The sequence below is a fragment of the Diorhabda sublineata genome, chromosome 9 (assembly GCF_026230105.1).
Source record: "Diorhabda sublineata isolate icDioSubl1.1 chromosome 9, icDioSubl1.1, whole genome shotgun sequence".
In the NCBI taxonomy this organism is placed as follows: domain Eukaryota; kingdom Metazoa; phylum Arthropoda; class Insecta; order Coleoptera; family Chrysomelidae; genus Diorhabda; species Diorhabda sublineata.
Window position 1 is genome coordinate 4,526,633 of NC_079482.1, and position 23,342 is coordinate 4,549,974.

At 29.0% G+C, this 23,342-nt stretch overlaps 1 protein-coding gene and 1 long non-coding RNA gene across 4 annotated transcripts; one reads left to right on the plus strand and one right to left on the minus strand.

Annotated features, from left to right (window-relative positions):
- Positions 1-3,079: 3,079 nt before the first annotated feature.
- LOC130448920 (uncharacterized) lies at positions 3,080-4,026 on the plus strand. The gene is made up of 2 exons (XR_008910402.1): positions 3,080-3,848; positions 3,903-4,026. It is a non-coding gene; the product is annotated as an uncharacterized LOC130448920 (long non-coding RNA).
- Positions 4,027-4,173: 147 nt separating this feature from the next.
- Positions 4,174-20,535, minus strand: LOC130448919 (pyruvate kinase-like). 3 transcript variants are annotated; one of them, XM_056786524.1, is made up of 8 exons: positions 19,302-19,528; positions 14,597-14,726; positions 10,355-10,578; positions 10,051-10,294; positions 9,779-9,982; positions 9,339-9,715; positions 9,063-9,285; positions 4,174-6,899 (listed from the first exon to the last, which is right to left on the minus strand). In XM_056786524.1, the coding sequence occupies exons 2-8, from the start codon at positions 14,724-14,726 to the stop codon at positions 6,691-6,693; spliced, it is 1,611 nt and encodes a 536-aa protein (XP_056642502.1). In that variant the 5' UTR covers positions 19,302-19,528; the 3' UTR covers positions 4,174-6,690. The 3 variants fall into 3 exon arrangements, with proteins under 3 accessions (XP_056642502.1, XP_056642501.1, XP_056642500.1); XM_056786523.1 differs by lacking the exon at positions 19,302-19,528 and adding an exon at positions 20,069-20,535 and having other exon boundaries at positions 6,291-6,899; XM_056786522.1 differs by lacking the exon at positions 19,302-19,528 and adding an exon at positions 14,786-15,098 and having other exon boundaries at positions 6,291-6,899.
- Positions 20,536-23,342: the final 2,807 nt, after the last annotated feature.

Consider the following 23,342-nt stretch of genomic DNA (forward strand, 5'->3'; position numbering starts at 1 on the left):
GTTAACACAATATATGATTAATGTTTTACTTCGTTACCACGTTGGAATTTTTTCAGTTATTGCATAAAATGAGTATTCTTCAAAAAATAATAACTTTAAGAAAGTAAATTAAAACTACAAACAAAATATTCTGACATAATTTTCAATTTTAATAAAAAATAAATCTGACAAAACTGCATGGCTGCCAACTTTGAGAATATAATTTCCCCTTAAACACGAGTAATTACAAATATTATTCAAACTTTGATATTTAGATTTTATTCGGTGGCTGTACTGTCACTTAAAATCTTGTCAAAATTTCAAACCAAGCGCGCCAATTTATCTCGAGTGTAAATAAATTTTTTTATTGGTTACTGCGTCTTGTATAAAATATATTCATTTTAATAATTAATTATAAACACAATAATAATAATTACTTTATAAGTTTTACTTGGAAGAAATATAATTACCATGTTCTTTTTTATATAAAAGAGGTAAAATAAATACACTGTTTGATTTGATTTTGTGTACCTACACCCTCAATTAGGTAACGTCAAATTTATTTTTGTGTCATGCTTATGTCGCTTTAATTTCAGTGCAACATAATGAAACCACTTTGCACGTAAATTTTATATATGATTTCATAAGAATTAGACCAATCTAAAATATATTTTTAGGTCATAATATATAATAATCATATCAAGTGATGTTTTTGGGAAAGCTACAAATTTTTGTGGATACTTGAACAATTCGCCCGAAAAATTATGCAAAGTAGTAGCACCAATGAAGAAATTGCAATACCAACCTTGAATGAAGCTAATTTTCTCGATTTTTTGAAAAAGAAAACTCATGTTATCGTCATGTTCATGTCGCCTTGTAAGTATTCTTTTCATTTACTGATTTGTGTTAAAATATTTCCTCAATATGTTGTACCCCTACGTACTTATTCAAGTTTTTACACAATTTTTGCTTCAGTTTGCCCTCATTGCAAAAAAACGAAACCAGAGTATGCAAAGGCTGCAGTAATGCTTAAAGAAGATAAATCTATTTCTTTTGTCTTGATCGATTGTACTGTAAGCGTCGACCTCTGCAGAGAAAATGAAGTAGAAGTTTATCCCATAATCAAATACTTCAACTACAGTTCAAGAAAAGAAGAAACCTTCGCAGGCAAGAGAACGGTAAATAAATACTTCAGATAGAACTAATGTTTTTTCTTCAACATATGAGGTGTGATGAAAATTATTTTATTAAAAACAAAGTAACATCAAGTTTAAATTAATCTCTTTCAAAGAAAGTTTTCGTCCGGAAATGCTGTGTTGTGGTCGAATTCGATGTCAATTTCCTCTTAGCACATAGTCGCATGGTTGAAAATCAGCTGAATATGGTGGATGTGGATTCACAGGGAAACTTTAAACCACAAAATACAAATACACTATCAGTCAACAATTTTTCCCCGCCCTATAGTTTGCGTTATACACAACAAATCTTATCAATCCATAAAACTCTCTCTCACTCTTTATGCGTCCGATTTTCATTTTTGCGAGACCGCTCAAACGTTTTCTATCGCCAAAGCTTGTGGTGGGTGCATATTTTATCACTTTGTAGTCCACGATACGTCGAGGTATGTTTAATTCAGCGGCAATGGTGCGGTTACTTTTGCCTAGATTATGAAGACTTATGATTAATGCACGACTTTCAACCGATAGTTTCTTGGTTTCACCCATTTTGAAGCTTACAAGTTTGATTTGCGACGACGAAAACAATTCGTAAAACAACTTCACAAAAAGTTGTCTTTGTCCAAAAAGTATGAATAACAGCACGTTTTTGCGTCTCACGAGGCTAACTGTGACTAAACTACAATCATAAACACCGAAGAAATAATTAACAGTTGAAAAATAATAAACAAATCAAGTTTGAACTCATCGCACTCATCGACAAAATATAAACACGAGATCGTTTAAAGTAAACAAATAACGGACACTATTATTTTTGTTTTGTAAAACATACACCTTCGATAGAAAATATGAAAAAGAAATTTGTTATAGTGGATTATTTTGAAATTTAATGAATGGATTATGGGGTGGGCTTGCATTTTTAACTAGTAGTGTATAAACGATTTGTGGAACGACGCATTTTTCAGGTTTGCTTCTTTGTACATAGTTCAAAAAACGTTCAAATTATACAGTTTTGTTATAACATTCATTCACTTATTTTTTATCACACCTCGTATCTTAACATTATAACTTTTTTTGGAATAATCTTCTTCGTAACATAGAAGTCAAATGAATATGAATATTTGAAGTAATAAAATGGTGAACTTTTTCTTTTTTAATAACAGTAATAACCACAGAAATTATTATACAAACTTTAAAAAAAATTTAAAAGAATTTATTTCGTATCGTTTCTGAAGTAGTACTAAGCTTGGCAACATCGCATATTTCTTTACATATATCCCTTATTATTATGACGTTGAAGTTGGTATAGATTAGTATCTGGGTTCCAAACAAGTAAATTTTAGTAAAAAGTATACAAAATAGAGATAAGAGATTTGCAGTAAACGAATAATTTATTGCTATAAAGCCCTATAGAATGATACGAAACTATCCAAGTTTAAATCTTACATTATTAATAATAATTCTCCTGCAAGCCAAGTTTGTTTTGTTTGAAACCTAGTATATTTAATAATGGCAATGTGACGTCATCATTAATACTGATTACAGGTCTTTTCGAAAACTATGATCGGGTTAATTAAATCATGATATGAAAGTTCGGAAAATAATCCGAATCACGTTCGTCGCTGTTCGGAAACTGGTCGCAGGGATTTTTTGTGTATTTATGTTTTTTTAAATCTTAAATATTTTTAATTTCCAGAGGCAGTGGAATTTATAGGTAACTGTGACTTGCGGTTTTTAAACTTTTTGACATTTCAACATATATAGTTTATTGGTATTAGTGTAAAAACAACACGAAAAAAGTGATAAAAATCTAATGTTTTTATATATCAAGTTCTAAATTTGAAAATTCCGCCGTAAATTGAACGTGACATTCGGAAACTGATAATCTCCTGGGTTAGTATTCGCAATCAGCTGATAATTGATTTATCTAATCCAAGATCATAATTTCCGAAAAGTTCTTAGATGTTTTGATTGAATTATATCCATAAGAATCAACTAACTAACAGTACTCAATACAAAAAGTTGGGAATTAACGCCAATTGGTATACTAATTGTTGGATTAATTCAGTTCGTTATTTTTTTTATTTTGGTAGTTTTGTTGTGTATTTGTTTTTCTGTATTATAAGAGACAATTAACACAGTGTTGTAATTTCATGATTCATTTAAAACCTTTTGCTTAGAATAATTAAGTGAACGTAAGTGGGTCTTCTAACCTCTATTTATTAACGAGGGTATGCTTTTTTATTATATTATAAGTATAACAAAAATGAGAATAATGTTCATTAATATGAAAAAAAGCCAATCTAAAAGAATGTTAGCAATTTTACATACTTCGAGTGGATCAAAATTATGGAAAAATTTTCAAGAATAGTTAATTGATATTAAATATCATCCATGTGATTGTTTATAATATTTAATATAATGAAATCTTATCATACTTATATTTTACAATCTAAATTTATCAAAAAAATTTTCTATTGAATTGTGTTATAATGTGACCGATGAACATTAAGGGACCATACTTAATTTTCACTAATATCTCATCAAAACTAGAAATGCATAATTTTAAAATCAAGTAAAAAATTTTTGTTAGTTGATTCTCCATGAATTTTATTTCTGCAAATACTATTTTAACTAATAAAAATCTGTCGTGTTTATTATTGATGACCATGATACATTTTTCAATCTATCGATGTAATTTTTATAAAGCAAACTTTAATCATATCAATCTGAAACCACGTTTTTTAGGCTGAAAATCTCGTAGCATTTGTGCAACAATGTATTAATCAGGAGTGACTTTATTGGGTATTGAAAAAGAATCATTATCACATCTTTTGTACAATAATCAAAATAAATATATCATTTATTTGTGTATTTTTTTTTCACTGTTAATCATAGTCAGTTGGGGCCCTCAGCACAAATCTATTAAGGGTCCTCTACCGTGTGGTCAGGACTTCCTACCGGGGTCTAAATTATTTGTGTAATAAAAATGACAAACGGGGTCAAATAAAACTAATAATTTTCAAAAAATCCTTTATATCTAACAGTTCACGATGTTATATTAAAAAACAGGAGGTACTTAACTGGAGTAACAGCTTCTTTATGAGCAACTCACTGTTAAACCACTTCATCTATTATTTTGTTTGTGTCTAAATTATGAAACAAATCTCTCTTAACGTTAATAAAAAGTAGTCTGGATATTAGGTCCCGTTCACATGCAATATACAATAGTCCACATTGAGTAAGTTTATGCAGAACTAAAAAAAGGAATATAAAACACTTGGAACATTGTTTATTTTCAGGGAAATAAATTCAATTTCTACTTTTTCGGTCAGGTCCCAATCTTCTTTACTGCATCTGTCTCTTTAGTTCTCAGTGGACCAACCGCTAAGAGGTTGCTGAATTTGGTACATTCTGCTAACCGTTGAAATACTCTTTTGGACCATCCACATAGCAACTACAATAGTTGTGGTCATGACTAACGTTTATGACCACCCCTGTTATGATGTGTCTAGATTTGATGAGTCTATTCGAAAGGGAGAATATCGAACTTATGTTCCATTTATCAATAAAGGATCTCTAAATATACATGGCACTGGAGATGTGAAACTAGTCAACAATTTTGGTGCTTTTCTCTTTGATTCTTGTACATACAATGAAAATGTGCGAGATTCAATAATATTTCTTTTTCTATGGCGAACAGAACGAATAGAATAGAAAATATTCCTGTTTGGTTATATTTTAGTTCCTTTTATTCAAATCTATTCTTTCTACTCGTTCCTTCTTCAGTAATTTCCATCTGTGTTCCCGTTTCCTTCCTGTTTTTATCCGCAGTTCTACAGCTGCCCTGTAAGAACTTCAACCACATTCAAAGGACTCAACCGGTATACCTCAACCAAACAAATTCAACTCAACTCCAACAACTAGGATTTCAGGTGATGGTGCATCCATCCCGGATTTTCATAAATAAGTAGTTTTTATTATTAATTTAATTCATAAGGTGTTTCCACCTTTTTTAAAAAGTTGGTAGCATCCAATTTAATATTGATTGTTCACCCCTTCTAAGTACCAGTTAATTAAATACTTTAACAGGATGAAATACACTTCTTAAAGGAAGAGTCTCCTGCCGGGGAATTAAAGTTATAACGTCTTGGTTTGCGCAAAATCTCTCTTCAATACCCATATCAAAGTATATAATTTTTTAACGTTGAACTGTTGAAATAGAGTCAGCTTCATCTTTCAATTTTCCACAGGGTGTTAATTTTTTCTTTGGCGTTCTTTTCCTCTTAAAGACATCAATTTATCTTAAGATTAGTTATTGCAATTGCACAGGTTTTTGTTTTTGCATACTTTTGTAATAAACTTGCTGTAGCAGTGTTAGCTGCAAGATAAAACATAATCAGTGGTTTTACAAGTATTTAGATCAGAGCAACTGATCAAAACCAAAAGACATAAACAAGTTCTCAAATTGGGTCCATTTACTTATCACGTTTTTAGCTGTGAATCAAGATTTGCTGTCAAATGTTCCATTAGAGACTTCTATAAAAACGCAAATAATATTGCAGAATTCAGATTCATTATCTTTACTGATTAAGAATCCTTTACTTTTTGCAAGTTGTACAAGTAGTACAATATGAGCTGACATATTTCAAAATAACTTCTAACGAGTCAAAAAACGCTCCTATGAACCCTCAACTTCCAAAGGATCCGTTGATAAATTTGAGGAACAAATACTACGAAGAATTATTTATTCATACACAGCAATACATAATAGAAGACCTACCGGGAAAAGAATTTTCGAATCAGTAGAAAATGTAACTGGAATAATTTTTACTGGCAAAATAGATTGGTTAAAAAAATGGAAATAAAAACTAGAGACTAAGATATCAGGAAATACTATATAAAAGCAAAAAGACTAGATTCGCCATTTTAATTATTTTATGTGAAAAACCAGCCTCTACTTCACTTTTCACTAATTCGTCTTTCACTAACGTTTTTACTTCTTCCGCCTTTGATATGTTTGTACATTGAGCGATGACTTGAAGGTTTATACAATCCCAGTTGTGTCCTTTGGTTGTAACATGATCCAAAGTATTATTAAATCCATTGTAGGCTATATTTTATGTTAAAATTTTGTTTTAATAAAAAAGTCGAGTCGATCTCTCAGCAATTTAATACTACATCAATTCTGTATAACTTTTAAAAGTTCACTTATGTATTTTACAACATTTATAATACATCTATTTCATACAAATAAACGTTCACGCAAATAAATAATCATCTAGAATATTCTGATCTACACAATTTCCAAATAAAATTCATCAACATACTAAATAATGCCAAATGTGTACCAGATCCAATAGAAAATAACAAGGTCCATAATTTGTGAATGAATAAATAATTTACGCTTTAAAATTTAAAAAAATACTGTAGTCAATGAGTAAATTTAAAAAATATATATATTTTTATAACATGTTGATCAAGATTAATGGCAACTGGAGTAGTATGTGTTGTTTTTTTATGTTACTTTGATAATTTACTTGGAACATGTTCCAAGACATACAGCCTGTACTTCATCGGCTGCATAGATGATTCTAAGAGTATTTGTAAAACCGGATCCTTGTTTCCATCCTGTTATAACCACAACTGGATCACCGGTTCTAATAAATCCTTGGGCTTTACCGAATTTGATACCGTATTGTACTCTGGCGTCTACATCTTTTAACCAATCTTCAAGACGATCAGCTGAAAATAATTTAAATCTTAATAAACATAAAATATATCATGCATTTATAGGATGTTGGTTGGTATAAATAGAATTATAGAAAATTTCTTCAATTAAAAAACTACAAATAAAACATATTGGGAACCCTATCATCTTTTAACATAACAAAGTATAGGTATTTTCAATGGATTTGTCTATGTTTACAGTTATTTTTTTGTGATAAGTTATTCCAGGGAACAGATGTGATGTAATCGATACTATGAAGCCTAATGGTAAATGTACTACTAAACAAATTAACCAACCCTAACAAGCATATATTTAGTAGTTTAAACACACTGAATCACTAGGGACAAATTTACTGTATCATGTGCAACATTATCTAAAAAGTACTTTATGTAATGAGGCAATAGTGCAAATCTGAGGGAATTATATATTATGTATATGGAAAAGAAAAAAGAAAACATAAATTCGCTTTTGAAAAAGGGAAATTATTCTAAGGGATAATTGTTTTTACATAAACTAGTGTTTGATTTGTCTATGTTTTCAGTTATTTATATTTGCAATTAACTGTTCCCCAGACAATGGATGCAATCTAATCAATACTAATGGTAGATGATGATGAAATTAAATGTCAACCCAGGTAAGATCTACCTCATTACCTTCACAACTCTTGACCACCAGGAGCAAATTTACCCGTATCCTGTGCAACATTATGTAAAAAGTAGTTTACGTAATGAAGAAATAGTGTAAATCTGAGGGAATCACATATTATTCATAAGGAAAAGAAGAAAAATAAATTTGCTTGTGAAGAAAGGAAATTATTCTAAAGGGATAACTGCTTTTCATAATTTACTAGCGTTTGATTTGTCAAGTTTTTTTAAGTTTGTAGTAAATGTTTCCTCAAAGAATAATATTAAAAATAATAATCAACAATTTATGTCTCTTCGTTTCATAAATGGTCTATCAGAACAATTCCAACATTTATTCATGAAATATGATTTGAAAACTTACAACAAACCCAATAACCTATTGTCAAAACACTTTTTTATAATATGTAAATATAACACCAAAAGCAAAAAAGAGCAATATTGTTTATGAAATTCCTTGTATAATAACTGTGAAGCTAAATATATTGGCCAAACAAACACCTGGAAAATAGAATAAAAAGTCACAAATATAACAAAAAAATGCCACAGCTCTAACAAAACAAGAAAAAGAAAAAATGTAAAGTTGTCCGCCATTATTGATACTCCCGCCAAGCGTGATTCGTTTTCTACGGACCAAAGTGTTGCAGAAATCCATCAGAGAATGAGTCGTATGTATGGGGAAAACTTCATGAGTTATGGTGTTAAGCATAAATGGTATCAAAAGTTTAAATATGGCCGTAATGATGTGCATGATGAAGGGGGCCAAGGATGCAAATCTGTTGTTTCAGATGACCTGGTTCAACAAGTAAACAGAATGGTTAAAGAAAACCGCAGATTCACCATTACTGCTTTGTCTACGGTATTTCCAGAAGTTTCAAGGTCTGTTCATTAGCGGCAACTTTATTTGAAGAGAGTATTGAAAAGCCTTGTCCACAGAAAATATCTCAATATCTTCAGTGATTAGGTCGAAAAATAATCTTAAGTGTACCAATCATTTGGTAATAAAATTATTGTTTTATATGAATTTGTCTTTTATTTATACCCTATCGGAGGTTGAAAAAAAAACGGCCCTCGTACATATATTAGGGTGTCCGTTATTTTCCAAATTAGATTTTGTTTTGCAAACGCTACTGAAGTTGATAGGTTATGACCTAAAAAAAATATATCAGACCCAAGCCAGTCCCTTAATATTAACATTAACCCGTGCCTAAATCATAATACATATCCTATTTAAATAACATGAAATTTTTGCACTTTTTGCAGTTAATTTTTTTCCACTGAAACAAATGTAGTTAAATATACTTGAAGAAATATATAAAATTTATAAAAAGAATGTTATGTGTAGTTAAAAAATTAGTGGCAGTCAGAGCCAGAAAGTGTAGCAGTATAAAATGAAAAAAAAAATAGTTTATGGTTTATTCGTAGAATGTTATTTTTAATATTTTTAAAATAAAACTTGTTTTAACTTGATTTATTTTACTTTTAATAAATTTTCATCTTGTCTGGAAACTTTTTGCCGGCAGTTATTCAACATACCTTCATATACCAACGGTAAAATGGCCCTATAGAGTTGGGCTTGTCTAGCAACTTGAGCGTTCCGTGTTACTGCAATAATGGGACATCTTGGTTTAAATTTAGCGACCAAATGAGCAGATTTACCGGACGTGGTAATAACAATTATAGCAGCAGCCAACGTCTTATTGGAAGATTCTACTGCGGAAACTGCAATTGTTTGTGCTATATCAAGCGGAACTGGCAACTGGAAAAAGTAACGATCAAATATTGTATAGATTTAGATTTATTATTTCTTACTATATCTGTTAAATCGTGGAAGAATTCCTTACTCCACATGGCAGCTTCGGCTTCTTTGCAAATGTTAGCCATAGTTCTAACGCAATCTAATGGGTAATCTCCTTTAGCCGTTTCACCTGATAACATCACGCAATCAGCTCCATCGATAACGGCATTAGCTACATCTGAACTTTCGGCACGAGTCGGTCTCGGTTTTTTGGTCATAGATTCCAACATTTGGGTAGCACAAATGACCGGTTTACCTACTTTGTTGCAACGAGCGATCATCGCTTTTTGTGCTATGAATACTTTTTCAGTGGGAATTTCTATACCAAGATCACCACGGGCCGCCATAATACCATCTGAAGCATCTATGATTTCGTCCAAATTATCCACACCTAAAAAAAAACCAATTGTGTATTAGAAGATGGTATCCTGAAGAGAGGAAAGTTGAAACATACCTTGTTGGTTTTCAATTTTGGAAATAATTAAAATTTTTTTTCCTTCTTCTCCAAGGATGCTCCTGATTTCGGCCAAGGCAGCACCGTTACGTATGAACGAAGCAAAAATTATATCGACTTTTTGTTCGACGCCAAATTTCAAATCGGATTTATCCTTTTCAGATACGGCAGGTAAATCGACGGGAACACCAGGAAGATTGCAACCTAAAAATAATAAATAATATAATAAGAGCTATTAAACAAGGGCGATAATGTTTTTGTATAACAGTTACCTTTACGACTTCCAAGAATACCGCCATTTTCAACGGTACAGGTGAGGAAAGAGCCTTGGACACTTTCTACAACCAAAGACATCAAACCATCGTCGACGTAAATGCGATTTCCTGGTTTTACAACTTTCTGAATATTATCGTAATCAATATATACGCAGTCTTTAGTGCCTTTTGATTCGTATGCCTTATCGGTGGTCAATTTAATGGTTTGACCTTTAACTAGTTCAACTTCAGCAGAACCACCCTAGAAAGTAAATGAAAATCGTAATGCACATATTCTAAAAACATATTTGAAATTATCTACCCCTTCGAGAAGACCTGTACGGATTTCGGGTCCTTTGGTATCAAGGGCTATGGCTAACGGATAAGGCATACCAATTTTCTTGCTGTACATATCAACAGCGGTACGGATATTGACGATTGTTTCGGCGTGGTATTCGTGAGAACCATGAGAGAAATTGAGACGCGCCACGTTCATACCTGCTTCCATCATCTCCACCAGCACGTCTGGGTCTCTTGATGCAGGTCCTAGGTTAAATCAAATTATTCATAAATAAAATATGAGGCATTATTTTATACAAACAATTGCCTAACCCTTTCCTCAAAGGAGAGGAAAGTTCACTACTGGAGAATATGAGCACAAAATTTGACATTTTAGTCAACAGTGAGATCTAAACAAAATCACCAATACCTTCACAGTAGAACGTCGATTATTCGATCTAATGTCAGAGGTGGTTTGATTAATCAAAATTTTAATTTATTTTTTTTTTTTGATGCAGCGTGAGCACTGAATTTGACGTATCACATCTTGTAATTTAAAATTTTTTAGCCAAACCAGAACTTGGTTGGTTCTCGACTAAGCTTCATGTTAAATTCTAATGCTTTTTCATACAAACTGGGCCCCGATATGGGCAGCCCACAAGACCGTTCTCTTTTTGTTGATATGTTTTAACACAAATGCCCTATACATCTACGGTATCAAACTGAAAGTAAGCTATCCAACCAGTCAAATGAACGGAATGGGTTTCCCAGAATCAAATGCAATCAACAAGTTAGGTAAGTGAACCAATTTATGCAATATAATAAAAACTGGTTATGATAATTAACATTCACACTTAGGGGCGCAGCAATCCAACTCTCGAAGGGGGTGTCCAGCAAATTCTATATAATGACTAAAAAATTTTGATCGGTTGAGTACTATCTAAATGTGGTTTAGTACTAATTGCATTTCTATAATCTTTGTGTTTTATGTTTTCACGAAATTTCTCTAGAGCTTTGTTTGTGTCCTTTTGTCTTTTATTGATAATCAGCTGAAAATGGGTCTTCAATCATCAATTTTCACTATTTTTCCAAATTTTTCAGTGGAATTTTTAATATTTTCATCGTTTTATTTAATTTCTTTGATTTGGATTCTATGTTTTTGAATGATCTTATATTGATATGGATGATGATTAAAAATTGTTGTTAAATAATCTTTTGGGAGTATTTTAATATTATATTTTTCTCAGATTTTCTCAGTTTTTGAAATTTTCTCAGATTCGTTAATTTTTTTTTATTTGGACTCTTATCTTTTTGGTTAAAGTCCTTTTTGAATGATATTTTATGGATTATTGGAAAAAATTGTCGTTTAATGATCTTTTTGAAGTCATTTCAATATTTTTCTCAAATTTTTCATTGAAATTTACAAAATTTTCTTTTATTTTGTTAAATTTTTTTTATTTGGACTCTTATCTTTTTGGTTTAGGTCCTTTTGAACGATATTTTATGGATTATTGGAAAAAATTGTTGTTTAATGATCTATTTTTGGGTATTTTCACTTCTTTTTCAAATCTTACAATGAAATTTTTAAAATTTTCTTCGTTTTTTAAATTTTTTTTTTATTTGGATTTTTATCTTTTAGGTTAAAGTCCTTATTGAACGATCTTTTATAGATTATTGGAAAAAATTGTTGTTTAATGATCTTTTTGAAGTCCTTTCACTATTTTTCTCAAATTTTTCATTGAAATTTACAAAATTTTCTTTTATTTTGTTAAATTTTTTTTTATTTGGACTCTTATCTTTTTGGTTTAGGTTCTTTTGAACGATATTTTATGGATTATTGGAAAAAATTTTTGTTTAATGATCTATTTTTGGGTATTTTCACTTCTTTTTCAAATCTTACAATGAAATTTTTAAAATTTTCTTCGTTTTTTAAATTTTTTTTTATTTGGATTCTTATCTTTTAGGTTAAAGTCCTTTTTGAACGATCTTTTATAGATTATTGGAAAAAATTGTTGTTTAATGATCTTTTGAAGTCCTTTCACTATTTTTCTCAAATTTTTAATTGAAATTTACAAAATTTTCTTTTATTTTGTTAAATTTTTTTTTATTTGGACTCTTATCTTTTTGGTTTAGGTTCTTTTGAACGATATTTTATGGATTATTGGAAAAAATTTTTGTTTAATGATCTATTTTTGGGTATTTTCACTTCTTTTTCAAATCTTACAATGAAATTTTTAAAATTTTCTTCGTTTTTTAAATTTTTTTTTTATTTGGATTCTTATCTTTTAGGTTAAAGTCCTTTTTGAACGATCTTTTATAGATTATTGGAAAAAATTGTTGTTTAATGATCTTTTTGAAGTCCTTTCACTATTTTTCTCAAATTTTTCATTGAAATTTACAAAATTTTCTTTTATTTTGTTAAATTTTTTTTTATTTGGACTCTTATCTTTTTGGTTTAGGTTCTTTTGAACGATATTTTATGGATTATTGGAAAAAATTTTTGTTTAATGATCTATTTTTGGGTATTTTCACTTCTTTTTCAAATCTTACAATGAAATTTTTAAAATTTTCTTCGTTTTTTAAATTTTTTTTTTATTTGGATTCTTATCTTTTAGGTTAAAGTCCTTTTTGAACGATCTTTTATAGATTATTGGAAAAAATTGTTGTTTAATGATCTTTTTGAAGTCCTTTCACTATTTTTCTCAAATTTTTCATTGAAATTTACAAAATTTTCTTTTATTTTGTTAAATTTTTTTTTATTTGGACTCTTATCTTTTTGGTTTAGGTTCTTTTGAACGATATTTTATGGATTATTGGAAAAAATTTTTGTTTAATGATCTATTTTTGGGTATTTTCACTTCTTTTTCAAATCTTACAATGAAATTTTTAAAATTTTCTTCGTTTTTTAAATTTTTTTTTTATTTGGATTCTTATCTTTTAGGTTAAAGTCCTTTTTGAACGATCTTTTATAGATTATTGGAAAAAATTGTTGTTTAATGATCTTTTTGAAGTCCTTTCACTATTTTCCTCAAATTTTTCATTGAAATTTACAAAATTTTCTTTTATTTTGTTAAATTTTTTTTTATTTGGACTCTTATCTTTTTGGTTTAGGTTCTTTTGAACGATATTTTATGGATTATTGGAAAAAATTTTTGTTTAATGATCTATTTTTGGGTATTTTCACTTCTTTTTCAAATCTTACAATGAAGTTTTTAAAATTTTCTTCGTTTTTTAAATTTTTTTTTTATTTGGATTCTTATCTTTTAGGTTAAAGTCCTTTTTGAACGATCTTTTATAGATTATTGGAAAAAATTGTTGTTTAATGATCTTTTTGAAGTCCTTTCACTATTTTTCTCAAATTTTTCATTGAAATTTACAAAATTTTCTTTTATTTTGTTAAATTTTTTTTTATTTGGACTCTTATCTTTTTGGTTTAGGTTCTTTTGAACGATATTTTATGGATTATTGGAAAAAATTTTTGTTTAATGATCTATTTCGGAGTATTTTCACAATTTTTCTCAAATTTTGCAGTGAAGTATTTGAAATTTTCATAGTTTCACATAATTTTTTTGATTGGGAACCTAATTTTTTAGTATAGGTCCTTTTTAAAGGGTAACTGATTAAGAATCAACTTGAAATAGGTTTAAAATTATTGATTTGTGTGCATTTATCGTTTTTTCAATTTTATATGTGAAATTTTTCAAATTTTCTTCGCTTTAATCGATTTGTTATTAGAACCTTTTTTATAAAATACATTTCTGGATTAGTCAATTTCATAGTGAGATTCTGAAAAAATTTTACATACTACATCCATTCCTGATTTCTTAATAATCCGTGTAAATTCTTTACACCAGTGTTCTTGAAAATTTTTTCTACCAATTATGTAAACAATAAATTGAAGTCAGTGCTTTCACTTCCGGGTTTCATCAATCACTAAACAGATTTGTGACATTACACTAAAAGCACCCTGAATTACGTGAGTTAGGATGGAGACTCTTGAAAGAGGTATCCACTATGTTTAGGGGATGTCAAAACACCCTCCGTTGTTGCGCCCCTGGTCACGCTCTACTTTATTTGAAATTTTTGTTTTATTAAATAAGTTGCCAAGTTTTAATTATGGTATAATATTTTTCAATTCGCCCTGATTCTATAAAATAATTTTTATTTCAACAAAAAAAAGGAATTTGACCTACTGATTCTCTATGTCTAAGGCTTTAAAAAATTAATTCGAATTACATACATCATTCTGGATATATTTGAAATGACAGTAATCAAATTCACTTACCAATTGTACATATTATTCCTGATAAACGAATAAACGATGCTCTGGAATTAATATCAAGAGCACATAAATGATCTAGATGGGTCTGTTTATCCAAAGCTTGCAGTTGGAATGGTAGTACGTTATCGCCCATCTGCAAATTTAATAAAAAAATTAACAGGTTATTTTTTTTTTCAAAATAAGAAACGTTACCGAGGGATTGACGTTTTTCAACACATCCTTATCATATTTTGTAAAAAACACCATATTTCTAATCTTATTACAGGATCTGTTAAATAAATTTAGAAACTTTCGTGAACTTGATTTGCCCTTGTACAAACTTACTCTCGTTTCTATTAATTTCCTACTAATCACAAACATTAAATGAAAAATTTACGTGGATAAAGATTTCGTCTGCATTTCATGCACTAAATTTTTCAGTTATTGATTGAAGCAACCTTAGAAATATTACGTTGTAGCTTTTATGTAAGGTTAGGTCTTTGCTAAAAATAAATCAGCCGAACCAAAATCGTTGACAAAAATTTATTTATGTAATAAGTGAATGATTATTCAATTTTTCACTTTAGTAAATGTAATTTTATAATCTTTCACATTGGAAACTCAATTCTAATATGAAATTCCGCATAAGCCACTGAAATTATTTTTTTTTTCACGAACCATTTAACCTGATCGTCATTGTGAAGTGTACAGGTGACCCATAAACTTTTCTCAAAACCTGTAAGAGTTATAAAAAGTTCTTTGATTTAAAGGAATTTTCAGATTATTGACTTTTGCATTATACAGGATGTCCCAATTTTTCAGTATCGACATCAACTTTGAAATGTTAAATGGAACACTCTATATTTTATTGCGTTTTTTGATTTAGTGGTAAAAACAAAGGTAACTTTCATAATAACGACCTATTTGATTTCCTCACGGTTTAGAAAATATTCAAGGTTATTTATTGACAAAAATATTGAAAAATTCCGCAAAATAAAAATTAAGCTAACTGGCATCATTTTTAAAATTAATTTTTGAACACAAAACTCAGGTTTACAGTATTTTCGTTATTTTCAAATCTAGAATCATACTGGGTGTCTCTTTTTACTGTATGAATTTTGAATTTTCTAAATAACAAAATATCATTTATTTTAAATGGCCCATCCTGTATATTATACCTTTAATAGAACGCGCATAAAAATGAGCATCATTTCATACATGCATTTTCTATACCTATATACAATGGTTTTGGAATTATTTGACTTTTTCTCATTTTTTCGCTCTTTCTATATTGAAAACAAATATGTTATTAGGAATACTTGAAAGAAACATTTTATTTACATCTCGAGAGATTTGAAGTATGGATATGCAGGAAATTGGTAAAATATACCTAATTAAAATACCCGGAATCATATTTAAAGACTGGCATTTTACAATTTTACAAAGTTTTTACCACTAAATGAAAAAACGCAATAAAATATAGGGTGTTCTATTCAAAATTCCAAAGTTGATGTCGATACTGAAGAATTGGGACACTCTGTATAATTCATAAGTCAATAATTTAAAAAATCCTTTAAATACAAAGAACTTTTGTAATTGAAGTTTTGAGAAAAGTATATGGATCGCCACCTTATATTTGGCATCCTGTACATTGGAAATTTCTAATGAGTTTCGTAGAGATTTACGTAAGCTATTTTATTTGTTTTTCATACAACGTTTGGTGGATGTACAAAGCAAATTACAGTTTTATAAGACTTACAAAGTTGGTCATAATTTATATAGAAAGTTTTCGAATATACTCTAAGTACCCAAACGTACACAAGTGTAAATGAAAGATACCCTAATCTTTCAGATGACCATCAAACATGTATTCCCAACGAGAAATCTCAGGAATAAGCCTACTTATCTTCATTCATAGATAAAGTTATTATGTAGCGACAAATAGACAAATCAGTGATGAACCAATTTTTTTCCAAAGTAACTGACAAATAATTAGTTAATCAGTTGGTTAAAAACACTCAAAGGTCTAACAAAATGATAAAGACCTGGTTTCAGATCAGTTACATCAGCACGGGATTATAGATAAGCAATCCACGATTGGATACAGTTTGAAAAGCTAAGTGTCTATAGAGCTATAGCTACATACAGTTACATAGAAAAGAATAAACATCTAAAACCAGCCACGATAGCTAAAAGATTTTGACTTGTTTTAAAAATATGAAAAGCATTGTTATCAATTTTGAGAAATTTGTAAATTATCCTACCTTGCTCCCTATAAGACAACTGTTTCCTTTTTATCTGATGAAGTAGGAAATTAATATGGATGAATGAATTCATTACTTACGTTGACAAGTCAGATTATCCAACTAGTTTTATTACCAGTTTAATTAAAAATTATTTTTTTGGCACATTCTATATTATATATGTACATAAAAATTCTATTAGACAGATGAACTGTCAAATTTTTGAAAAATAATACAACACATTGATTAGAAATAATTTTGATGTGATTTAACAATTAAAATGAGGTTAATTAACAAAGTATGTTTGCATAAACTTAATTTCTTATGAAGAAAATCGGTATAAAGGACTTAAAAATTAATTGCTAATAATAAAAAAACCTCATATTTCTTTAATTTATTAAACCTTTTTTGATATATTTATGCTTCTAAATGTGCTTGATTTCAAGTTTCTTCTGATTTGAAATTAGCTTCTTTTATAATTTTTTAAAGACGGATGAAAATTTGACTACTTTCAGCCCTTATCAAAATATATTTTGAGTCGAAACGTCACATTTTCATATATCTTTACAAAATTATAAAAGAAACTAATTTTAAATCAGAGTAGACCTAAAATCAAGAACATTTAGAAGCATAAAAAAATTTTATCTGCTGAAAATATACAAACCATAGACTACTTTGCCGTTATTATCAATTATATAATATATAACAGCAATAAATTAAAATATTGTTAATCATTTAATGTGTTTGGAGTAATTGCATCAATAAATAACTAAAACTCATCGTATCAGCTTGCAGTGTATTGGTTATCATTCATATTACTCATGATCTTTTTGTTTACACTTCACATTTTTCGAAATGATTCATCAAAAAAAGTACGCGCCGAATGTAATTTAATAATTTTCCGGATAAACAACTTTCTCAATCTCAATGATAACATTGAACAAGATAACATGCAATATGTCTAGATTATAAGCATGCGCAGATGAAGCTCAGCTGATCAATTCCTGTAAAATCTCGCAATTATAATTAATTATATCTGTTTGATGGAATTTCTTTGATATGCAAGTTCCAAATGTGGGAAGAATTGATTGTGCTACATTTATAATAGGAGTGAATCTAACCTTCAGATTCATGATTTTTTTCATGTTTACTCCAACTCTCGAAAGTTTGCAGCCACCCAGAAGAAGAAAGTGTTAACCATAGATTCTGGTACCTATGATATCGTGTCAAACAACATAAAATTTATCATATTAAACAATATTTCGACATTGCAACAAACTAATTTATGAGGACTAGTTGTTTCACTATAAAGTATCAATTCAATCATTTAAAAATGAGAAGAATTCCTAAACAGAAAAGCATAAAATAAAAATCACAGTCCCTTCTGAAAATACTGAGGTTCAATTTTCTCATGTACTTTGTTGATGTAAACAAAATCTCGCATTTGTAGAGCAAAGGAAAGTTGTAAGTGTGTAGTATTAGTACTGTCAGTACCTATTAGTAATCTCTAAATAATCATATTAAAACAACTTAAAGAGTCTTTTTCCAAGTGTAGGGCTTATCAAATTGATGAGAAATGTGGTGTTTATTATAGTAAAATATTACAGAACACACTGTTTACTATCACTAAATTATTACTCACAATTACACTGTTTCGATAAGTAAGTTAACATCTTCAGAGTCAAAGATAAATGTTACTAGAAATATTAAACAATTCACTTAATTTTTAAAACTGAAATCATCCATATAGTTTCTGTACTTCACAAATATATTAATATAATAAAAAATGTACACAAAAAGGTCCTTGTAATTATATTAGTACCTCAATTATTGCCGCACCTCAATGTTTACATTAATATTTGTAGTTAAAATAACTTAGAGAAATAATTCTGTTTAAACTATACTAGGTACAAAACAAGGTATAAATTGCAACATATCATTCATTTACTGTATTCAAAACCACTTTTATTTATTCTAGTTCGCAATAAAATTAAATGTGTACTGATTGTACAATACCGAATATAAAAAACGCCGACGATTTAGTATTTCATTTGAAAACTTGATAATTACCAAGATTTGATAATACAAAATGATTTGCTAGTTGATTAACACTAAGCTTCCCATTGTGGAACGATTCTTTCTATAGTAGGTATACCTATTTCTTCACGTAAATTTTAAAACTGTTTTTATACCGATATTAACAGGGGAAGTAATGATAAGGGTATATTATATTAAATTGGTGAATAGTTATGTCAAAATTAAGATTAGCCGGTTTTATTATAAAAATTAATAGTCATACAGCATTGACATTATAAAAATGGTGGATAAAGGGATAAAGCTCTTATGTAACATGTAAATGAAAATCTAAAATGTAATATTAAACAGCTATTAATATATCGAATCACCACCATGAGAAATATTTGCAAACTATAAAGATAATGATAGGCGTATTTGAAATATAATTATTAATTATTTAAAATGTTTACCTTATTTCGGATTAAAAATACTGGTTAGAATGGCAATACTATTAAATTCGCACGTGACAACCGGCACACAATTTAGTATAAAAAAATTGCAAATTATGAAAGACGTAAGTATTTAACAGGAAAAGGTCAACCACAATGCCAAAATGATGATCGGAATCAACAATCGAACAATTCAACGACGTTTCCTTATATAGCATTTATAGTGATGGGATACGCATTTCGTTTAATCTGCGCTCTAAAACTGTGAGTAAGATAAAGAGAGAATAGCTTATCGCGCAGTACTATGATTATTTTTTGTTGACCGAAGCATTTTTTAGCGTTTACCTTTTGTCAATCGCTGACGTATATAATTAATAATTTTATTATCATGAGATGCCTTGAGATAAGTATTAACTATATTTAGACTAAATTAGGCATGAGTTTGTCCAGCACTAATTTGTAAAACGGATTTAATTTCCGGTTGTCTATATATAGGTAAATCATTAATTAATAAGAAATTGGTAAATCAGTATAGAGATAAATTCAACGTGAATACAATGTTGCCGGAGTTACTGATATCTGAAATTTATTTTTTATTTTTGATAATTAATTGTTATTACTACTACAAATATTTTGCATTTATAATAAAAAAAATGCTAAAGCATTTATAAGTATTGCAAAAAAATTTAATTTAAAAGATTAGTTATATGTATTGTGGAATTCGAAATATTATATCTGTTTATATTGAACATGTCGGTATAGAATTCAAAGAAGAAAATAAAACTCACTGAGGCAGTTCTAATCATCGCTTTCATTTGAATTTTGAGATGTTTAACTGTTTCTTCTGTAAACTCACACACCACTTTCAATACTTTTTATTGAACTACACGACCGGTTTGACTTTATCGGAAGATTGAACTAGAGGTTAAATCGCTTATCTGAAGTGGAATTTCTTTTTTTATTTATTGATGATATGCTTCACTCCTAATACAGATAGTAATGTTATGATTATCACAGATAAAATATTTTGAGCAAACTGTGGCAAAAGATTAAACTATAATTTGAACTATACCCATAACAAGTTATTCCATAACGATATTTATACGGAATACATTGACGGAGCAAAACGTGGTCGTTGAAGATTCTTTAATCAAGAAAATAAAATATGTAACATTTATAATATTGTCGATTTACTCTAGTTACTCGTTTTAAAAATTATAATTATGTAAAAATGAAATCTTCATATGATTACGATACATGAACCTCAGAATTTGTTGACATTTTTAAATGGATAAAAAATGTCTGCGACGTAAATTTGGATCTGTCAAAAGGTGTAGAGATTTATTGTTGAAATCAAAGATGTCACAATAGTGCATCTTGAAGAAGGTATATCAATTCTTATGTAAAGATGTTGAATATTAAATTCACTACTACAGTGTATAAAATAAAAATTCAATAAATAAACTTATGCCTATACTTTCCTATTTTTAATAATCTCTTTGTAAGTCTCGATGTAAATTTGAATCATTCGAATCGTAATGTAGATCGTGTCTTTATACAAGGTGTACAGATTCACTGTTCCGCTATTATAAAAAAGATGTCGCAAGGGTGCATTTTCGGGAAAGTAAATTAATAGAAATGTTTTAAAATGTGTTGAATAGTGATTTTATTACTACAGTATATGAAGATAAAATTAAACTTATGCTTTGTTCATAAGTATTCTCACCAATATATAATAATTTGTAAAACATTTTAAATGGATAAAAAATGGCTTCAGATTTTCACTCAACTTTGTTAATATAGTGTAGAACGTGTACTTATCGAAGGTGTAGAGATTAACTGTTTCGCCATCGCAACGTAGATGACACTAGTATATATATTAAATAAAATAAAATGGATGCAATGGTATTTATTTGTGTTAACCAAAAATTTGATCACTTTAATATATAAAGTTATAGCTATACTTCTTTTACATAAATACATTGTTAATTTGTTGAGCTGTTTAAATGAATAAGAAACGTCTCCCGATGCGAATTTGAATCTGTCAAACCACAGTATAGAAATCTTCATTCACAAAGTTCTCAGTTCTACTAGTATAACACAGATGGTACTAGTAAAAAGTTACAAAGTGAAATATAAGGATGAAAACTGTAGAGAATTTTATTAATTATGGATAGTTTTGCTACCATAATATAGGTGGTACTAGTATGAAGTTTGATGAAAGTAGAATGGACATTTATGGTATTTATATGTGTAAATTATTAGTATATGAAATGAAAGTTTTATACGTTAATCTTTTTTTGATGGGAACCTCTTTTTAACGTACATCTAATCTATTACATCATTGAGTTTTTTAAGTGAATACAAAATAATTTGACACAACATTTCAAAATACGATACTACATTAACTGACAATTTTTGGCAAATAAGTTGTGATTATAAAAACGAACACAACTACTTTCCTATTGACAATACCCTGTTTTGAGTGGTAATTTTTATAAATATAAATGTATATATAAGAAACAAGGTTAACGTTTACGCCCCAATTACCGGAAGACCATTCTTGTAGTATTTACTTTGATTGAATTGAAGTTGGCAGCGACTGAGTTTTTTTTAATCCAAATTAAAGTGTTGTTGGTCAAAAAAACAATTCAAACCGATCATAAAGAAGTTAATGGTCTGTTTTTTTGCCGTGATTTACGCTCTTCCTAATGGTTGTTGCTGTCGCACTAATTGAATGCTGCTTCTGTTTGGGGAGAATTAGCATTTTCAGTACAGTAGCGTAGATATCTATCTATCTATATATATATATATATATATATATATATATATATATATATATATATATATATATATATATTAATTGAAACATCCCAAGGAACAAAATTCAAAGAATATAAATATTAATTAATATAAATTACGTTTAATTTGAGAAATAACAATAAAAAATCTTGTTTTTAATGTCTTCTTTTATGCTATTATATATACATTTGTCCCATAGTACGAACTTTGACATAAATTGAAACAGAAATATAGAAATAAGTTTGTCTCTTATCATTATTACGTCGTTATATTTAGGGCGATATTATCTACTCGCCAACATTGTAAAAATTTAACGAGGTTTGGCAAATGCCTTAATTCCCGCAAGAATCCTAGTTAAAAACAATGTAGATATAAACATAAAGCGACAACCGACCCAATTCCTCTATGGCTATAAAAGGAAATGAAAATTACCCTCATTTCGTTCTCTCTTACTCGACAAGACATTTCTTCTTATCACGTTTTCTAGTTCCGAGAATAATTTGCAAACCTCGGGAAGCAAAAAACTCAGTGTAGATTTATAAGCCAATACAAATAAGTGGAAATTCGATAGATAGGAATCGGTAATGAGCTTACTTCAGTCATATAGAAACCCGAATACGCTGATTTTTATCACGAAACGAGATTAAAATTTGAACCGTATCATTTTTCGATGAAAGTACTTAACAAATCGAAGCACAGGGTTTTACAAGAACTCACTAGTGTTGTAAATTGTCATGTCTAGAGTTCGATAGTGGCTAGTGGATCTAGAGGCCGAAGATCTCCGAGAAACTTGGTTGTTGTTCCGAGCAGGGGCTGGGCAATTATCAAAAAATATAATCGATTATATAAAATAATCACAAATAATCGATTTATCGAAAATAATCGATCAATCCAAAATAATCGATAAATCGGAAATAAACGAAAATCGGAAATAAAGCTTCAAAAGAACGATTGTGGTTTGATTCCCAATAAAAACAAAGCAAATAATGAACATACAGAAGATAATTGGAAGTAATATTCTGATATTCAATTATTCAGGAAATAAATTTTTTAATCGTTAAATTGATTATTATATTATTTGATTATTTTAATGATTGTACGAAAAATAGTGTGTATGCCATAGCCGCGAAACTTTTTTACGATCTCAAGATTATCTTATCGATATTTTTATATTTTCCGATTAATCGATTATTCTGCCCACCCCTAGTTCCGAGTAACAGGAGGGATATAATTAGTTATGGTCGAATACATAGAACCAAA